This window comes from Poecilia reticulata, linkage group LG17 (assembly GCF_000633615.1).
Source record: "Poecilia reticulata strain Guanapo linkage group LG17, Guppy_female_1.0+MT, whole genome shotgun sequence".
Classification (NCBI taxonomy): Eukaryota; Metazoa; Chordata; class Actinopteri; order Cyprinodontiformes; family Poeciliidae; genus Poecilia; species Poecilia reticulata.
In genome coordinates this window covers 27,047,184-27,054,245 of record NC_024347.1, presented here as the reverse complement: position 1 = coordinate 27,054,245, position 7,062 = coordinate 27,047,184, and the positions used below count along the sequence as shown (strand labels likewise).

The 7,062-nt window shown below is 35.6% G+C and overlaps 2 protein-coding genes across 2 annotated transcripts in view; both read left to right on the top strand.

Annotated features, from left to right (window-relative positions):
• LOC103479909 (transmembrane protein 14C-like) overlaps positions 1-1,387 on the top strand; it is a 2,963-nt gene extending 1,576 nt beyond the window's left edge. Inside the window, exons 2-4 of the mRNA XM_008434610.2 lie at positions 23-124; positions 211-298; positions 372-1,387. Of these exons, the coding sequence (XP_008432832.1) occupies positions 23-124; positions 211-298; positions 372-432 (251 nt within the window). The 3' untranslated portion in view covers positions 433-1,387. The remainder of the gene's footprint in view (positions 1-22; positions 125-210; positions 299-371) is intronic.
• A 2,048-nt stretch (positions 1,388-3,435) lies between these two features.
• The window catches only part of LOC103479907 (guanine nucleotide binding protein (G protein), alpha activating activity polypeptide, olfactory type), a 78,635-nt gene continuing 75,008 nt past the window's right edge, over positions 3,436-7,062 (top strand). Inside the window, exon 1 of the mRNA XM_008434606.2 lies at positions 3,436-4,187. Coding sequence (XP_008432828.1) covers positions 3,683-4,187 — 505 coding nt within the window. The 5' untranslated portion in view covers positions 3,436-3,682. The remainder of the gene's footprint in view (positions 4,188-7,062) is intronic.

The window sequence follows — 7,062 nt, the reverse complement described above, 5'->3', positions numbered from 1 at the left end:
ATAAAAACGACCACCCCTGCAGGCAGCGTCACCTCTCTGGTCGCTGGTATTGTCTTCGGCTTGGCGGCTGCAGTTGGAGTTTATCTGACGTCTCAGAATCCCAGGAATGTTTGGCTTTCATTGGGTGAGTTTTCTCTCTCTGTTCAGCTAAGTTTAATGCTGTGATGACAGCAGCTTTCATCTCCTCATCATGTTTGTCTGTACATGCAGGCACAGCGGGAACCTTGGCTGTAGTGATGGGACTGAGATTTGTAAACTCCTGGAAGTTCATGCCGGCTGGTTTGATGACTTTAGTGAGGTAACGTGCTCTACTGAAGGACACCGACCAACATTTGTCAAAATAATGTGAATATTTTAATGTGTGTTCTCAGCGTGCTGATGCTGACGAAAATCATCTTTGGAATGCTGAAGTCAAGGCAACACAAATCCTGAACTTTAAATTTGGAATATGGCTTGTGAAACATTTTTAGCTGAATAGCTGTAAAAAGTGACTTGGAATGTGATATTTGTTTTGTTTAAAAGTGGAATATTCTTTGATTTTTGGGGTATAACAAAAAGAAATCCACTCAAAATGCATAAAAACAAACAGAAATTAAATGTTTACTTTAATTATTAGATTCTATGTATAAAGTCATAATAATTTTGTCTTTATCAAATTATAAGGTGATTTTAATCTAATCTCAAGTGAACAAAAACAGCATTTTTACTTAAGAAAAATGACAGCAAAATAGAAAAAGCTATTAAAGAAAAACTAAGCAGATGCAAATGTGTAGAAAATGTGACTTTCTACACAGTTAAATGGTAAAATTTCCAGCTTTCCCAGACTTCACTTAATAGACATCCCGGTCTTTTTACATTTATTTTAAAATATAGATTTAAAAGCAAAATATCCTGACACATTCAGAATATAACATACACCTGGGCGAAAAAAAAAATAAAATAAAAAAGCCACCACATGGACTTAATGGATCTGGTTTTGAGTCTAATTTTATCCTTTAGTTAGTTTTCAAATTTTTTTCCCACATGTGCCTTATTTTCTTTATGTGTACCATTTTTATTGTGCTAAATAAATGAAAAAGATTAATAATAATAACAGAAGAAAACAAAAAGGACAAAACTCAAACTATGTAAATAATGACTCGCAACTAGCTGGAATTTTTATTTTATCATTTAAAGTACCAGAATCTGCTGGTAATGAAATATTTTGTCTCTCTAATTACATCATTTTCACAAATTAAATCAGATTAAACAGTACGACTCAAGTAATGAGTTGCATTTTCAGCAACTATTTTTCTACTCTTATCTGTTTGTACGACTGCTTTTTATTTCTACTTGAATAAAAATACATTATATTGAAGCATTGTTACTTTGACTTTAATAAAATGTTTGTCTATCCACTTCCACTTGAACATTTGTTTGCTTTTTATTTGCTTATAATATCTGTTTGTGTTTCTAATAAATGTTAAATTATGTTTTAAAAATCCTTTTTTTTTCTTTTTTTTTTACAAATATCTACCATACAAACAATTTAATTTTTTTACTTTTGTTTTCTTCACTTTTTTTAAGTGAAGACAAAGATTACTCTCTGGGATATTTTATTATTTGTGGAAAAAGTGTAAAGACAAATAAATTACTGGTACTTCTAGTGTCATTCATTCCCAGGAATTAAATTATTTCTTGGAAAAAAAATGAAAAACTGCTAAACCTTCGTTTGATATTATATATACTTAAAATAGTTGTGATATAATTTATAGTCAAAGTTAATGAGACTGATTTAATATGGTCCATATTTTTAATCTAACTTGGCTTAGTACTCTCAATTACATTGGTTAGTTTTTTTGTTTTTTTTATTCAGCTCGGTTGTAAGTATTTTAACTCTCAAATGCATTTTATAAAATCTTAATAAATTAACATTTCTTTGTACAAGTTCTCCATCTAGTGGTTTCCTGTGACGCCTGCATGTGTTCCGTTATTTTAGGAAGTTTTATCTACACTGCTCAAAAAAATAAAGGGAACACTCAAATAACACATTCAAGATCTGAATGAATGAAGTATAATTGGCAATCATTTCCATCTGTTGTCTATTCCATTTGCACAACAGCAGGTGAAATTGATTGTCAATCAGTGTTGCTTCCTAAGTGGACAGTTTGATTTCACAGAAGTTTGATTTACTTGGAGTTATATTGTGTTGTTTAAGTGTTCCCTTTATTTTTTTGAGCAGTATACTTTCTAATAAGTAATTGAGTAAGTTGTCGTCATGAATCCTTAATTTCTGAGAAATAAAAAAAACAATTGCAAATTTTGATTGAGATGGTTAGTATTAGAGTTAATAATCAGATAAAAAAATGTTTTGGAGGAATTTTTGGTTTCTGACACTATTGCATGATAAAACACTCCCCGGGTCAAATTGACCCACGAACATTATTGCTGTATCTCAGAAACGAACATAATAGGAGGGTTAAGTGTTCCCTTTATTTTTTTGAGCAGTATACTTTCTAACCCGCTAAAAGACAAGGACTCAGGGTATTCTGACTAAAAGTGTATTTAGTATAGCTTGTATTAACTAAACTCTTATCATAGTTTGTATGTTACTTGTGTATGTTACCTTTAAATGCACTTTTAGGAGTATTTTTACTGTGTTGTACTTTTATTATGAAGTATCGCTGCTCTTACTTGAGTAAAATTTCTGGATTATCTGAGTATTTTCACTGAATGAAAAACAAACATGTTTGAACTAAAAAAAACTTTCCAGAAACACACACATGCAGTTTTTGTTAAAGTTTCATAAGTTTTTATTGAAAAAAAAAAAAAAAAACTGATTTGAAAAGATTATTTTTTGGGCTGATTTTGTTATTATTTTGTTACTGATATGAATTATTGTCATTTTCATCCTTAAAATACCAAAATTTCAACTTAACTATTTTGGTCCTTTTGATAAAAACATTAAATGGCTGATTATAATTATAATTTAAGCAGTTACTCAGTGCTTGAGTAGAATTTTTACTAAATATTTTTATACTTTTACTTGAGTAACTTGGAATGCTACTTTTTATTTATAAATATGTTGAAGTAATTCTACTTGAGTACAATTCTTGGCCAATCTGGAATTTAAATCATAATTTACGCTTTAAGAGTTTTATCTGACCAAAATATTTGCTGGCATTTCTGTAAAAGAGATAAATCTGGTGTTTTAGGAAAAATATTAACATTTTTCTGTCATTGGGCAGGCATGAAATGTGAGGAATGAAAATCATTTAGCGGCGTTCTGGAAACGGCCATACTGTAGTAACATGACGTACCTTCTTCTCTTGCATTACACCTAATAGCTGCGCAGTCAGATTTTGGCCTGCGTGCGCGCGCATTCGGACAGCAGCGGCGTTCCTCCCAGGCTGCGCCCTCCCGGTTACTTACGGTAAGGTGGACCCGCAGTGTCCACTGAAGGATCAGGTGATCCACTATCTACGAAGCGAAGGCTGACTGGGGGAAAATGCAAGATGACATATAGCAAATGTCGGAGCATAATTCATTCACATTTTCGCCTCGGATTTAGATCGCGCCGCTGGAACTCCAATGTGACGATGGCTCGTTAGGTGCTTGGTGGCGCATCTGCGATTTTCTTTAATCCCCGCCCGATATTTTGATTTATGAAAAATCACATTCACAGACAAATATTGGTTTCAACATGGGGCTGTGCTACAGTTTGCGTCCCCGGCTCTTCGGGGACCTGAGCGGCTCTATCTCCAACGCTACCTCGGACTCGGACCAGCCACCGGACGCATCCGCCGCTGCCGCCGTGCCGAGCCGCGGCGGGGCGGCTCGCCAGGAGGACACCGGCGGATGCGGGGAGACTTCATCGCTACGCGGCGGCGAAGGCCTGGTTCGCCCCGGCGACCCGGCTAGGGAGCACCGCCGCGGGGACACCGGGACAGACGGGGTGCTTATACAAAACGGGGGCGGCGGAGGAGGAGGAGGCGGCAGCAGCGGCGGAAAGGGCTCCGGAAAGGAGCGCAGCCGCCGCTTGCAGCTGCTGCCAAAAACAAGCACCCAAAAGCAGAAACATTGGGACAAACTGCTGGTGGAGGAGAAGGAGGCCGAGAAGGAGGCGAAGAAAGTCAGTAAAAACATTGACAGGGCGCTGAGGGAGCTCAAGCGGGAGTATAAACAGACGCATCGGCTGCTGCTGCTCGGTAGGTTGATCCCCTCTCTATTGTTGTTGGACTGGGAAGGTGTTTTATTAATAGAAACCAAAACGCGCTGGCCTGTCCAGAAATTATGTCACAGCTCCGCTCCAGCGAGGCCTGTTGTTGCCACATCTGATGGCCATCACTTGAGATCAGAACCAGGTTTCAGGACGACGTGAAAAGCTCCAAAATGCACTATAAAAATGAATTCCGGAGACGTTAAATATTAGTCTAAGGGATTGATGTACAAATGACAAATAACCAGTTAGATAAGAGAACGAACAGCCAAAAATAAATAAAAAAGAAGCTGCACATTAAAATATGTATATTTAGGACTGTTTTTTAGTCTGTAATGTTTACTCTAACACACTAATTGGTGAATTATATATATATATATAAAAAAGAAAATGTTGGTGAATTTAATTGTGGCAACAATGAAATTTTAAAATTATCCATTCATTTTTATTCAGTTTCATTTAAATGGCAACAAGACCATTGATAAACAAATCAAACTCATATCCAGCAATTTTATAACTGAATCCTTCCAACATATTAATCGTTACATAATGCCACCTTCCTAAAATAATGACCTAATTCATTTTTTTTAACCTAAATCAAATTTTGGCAGTAAAGGGAATAAAGGGGTGATTTATTTATTGCTAAAATCACTTTTGGCAACAAAAAAAAAAAAATTACGTAGGCCATTATTTTAGGAAGGTGGTGATATTAAAATTCAGGTCTAATCCAATTTGAACTTATTTTTATTACAAATAAAAACGTTTTCATATGAATTTGGTTCAGCAGGCAACAGTAAGGCTGATGTGTGTATATGAGATGTGCTATGAATGAATGTGCATTTGGTCTGGCATAATATTAAAACTTAAAGTAAATAACTTTATCAGGCTTTTTTTATCCACTTTGCCAATTATCGCTTAATTTATTAACAATTTTGTGCATGTAAATGAGCATAAATGATTGAAATGTTAAAAATAAGCTTGGATTTCTGTGTGATTTAGTTCGATTTTATAATAATATTTGCATTTCTCTCTCTGTTCTCAGTTGAATCTTGAATTAGGACAGATTGTGATCTTTGATCAAACCAATAAAAACTTCCTTATTACTTATATAAGTCATATAACTGCATTTTATTGCAGTAGACTGGGTAGAATCAAGGAAATGGACTCTAAAAATTCAGCTTTTGCAGGTTCAAAACCATCCAGGCGAGTATGAATCAACACCCTGTTAGTCCAAAACAATTCAGAATTTAATACCTAAAAAAGAAACCAAAGTTTCAGAGGTTCAAAAATAGTAAAGAGGTGAAATGGTCACTCTGACCTCTAACATCCCTAATTATGTTTTCTTTATTATTAGTGAGTGAGAGACATTTGACTGGAAGGGAACATTTTGTTCTCAAAGTTGACATGTTATAAGCTGGAAAAAGATTAATTTGCGATTAAAAGTGGAGTAAGAAAGATAAAGTAAGAAAGAAGCAGTGAGAAACCAGTGACCGGGTTCTGGAAGAAGAAGGTGGGCTGGTCTGATGAATCACATTTTCTGTCACATCGTTTGGATGGACAGGTGTGTGTTGCTTATTTGGGAAGCACATAGCACCAAGACGCGCTATATGAAGACACATTTCACCTACCTATCCGTTGTAGCAGACCATAACCAGCCTTTTAGCAGGGTATTATGCCCTTCCTCAAACCAAAATTGGTTCAATAATTGATTGAGGAGTCCCAATGACTTTGAGCTGATTACCTTTATTGAAAGCAACAGTTTTTGACTCTGAGGAAGTCATCTGGGCTCTCGTTTCAACCTTGTTTGAATTTTAAAGGTTTATACGCAACTCTGCTTTAACTAATTAAGCAACAGCGTTATTGCTAAGGTTAAACTTTCTAAAATCTTTCTCATGCTTTTTAACCTTGAGGCAGTCATTGCCAAAGAATAATGCATCACAGCTGTTGTCAAGGTTTTAAAAAGTTTGCTTCCATCTTAAGCTAGTTTAGTTACAACGCTAAAGCTAATGTAATGACTTGCTAGCCAGCTTAGCCTCCAAAGCCTATTGCAGACATAGCTAACGATGGTAGCCTACATCATATATGTTGCTGTCAAGGAAACATTTTACTTTCCACATTGTTGGAACTTGTTTAAAAATGTTGTTTTCACCTTAAGCTAGCTTAGTAACACCGCAAATGTCAGACTAGCTTGCTAGCTTAGCCTCTTAAGGCTGATTCAGATATAGCTAATGATTCTTCATTGTATCTGTTGTCAAGGAAATGATTTGCATTCCACCTTATTAAAACTGACTTAAAAAAGTTTGTTTCTACCTTAAACATGTTTAGTAACAGTACAAATGCTACTGTCAGACTCGCTTGCTAGGTTAGCCTCTTAAGCTAGATGCAGATACAGCTAACGATGCTACGWTGTATTGTTCTCAAGGAAATGGTTTACATTCCATCTTGTAAGAACTGATTTAAACAAGTTGTTTTCACCTTCAACTAGCCTAGTAACAGCGCAAATGCTAATGTCAGATTTGCTAGCCATCTTAGAGGCTGAAACCTGATGCAGATGGCCTGTTGCTAAAAATGGTACATTGTATCTGTCATTGTCAAAAAAATGGTTTACATTCCACCATGTTAGAACAGATTTAAAACAGTTGTTTTCAAGTCATACCAGCTTAGAAACAGCACTAATGCTAATGTCAGACTTGCTAGCTACTTTACCTTCTTAAACATGATTTAGTCGTCGTTAATGACTTGAATTAGTCAATCTTCTGTTGTCAAGGAAACTAACACATGCCGCCTTGTTAGAACTGATTTTAAAAAGTTTTCATCTAGCTTAAACTGGTTTAGCAACAGCGCTAATGTTAACGTTACACTTG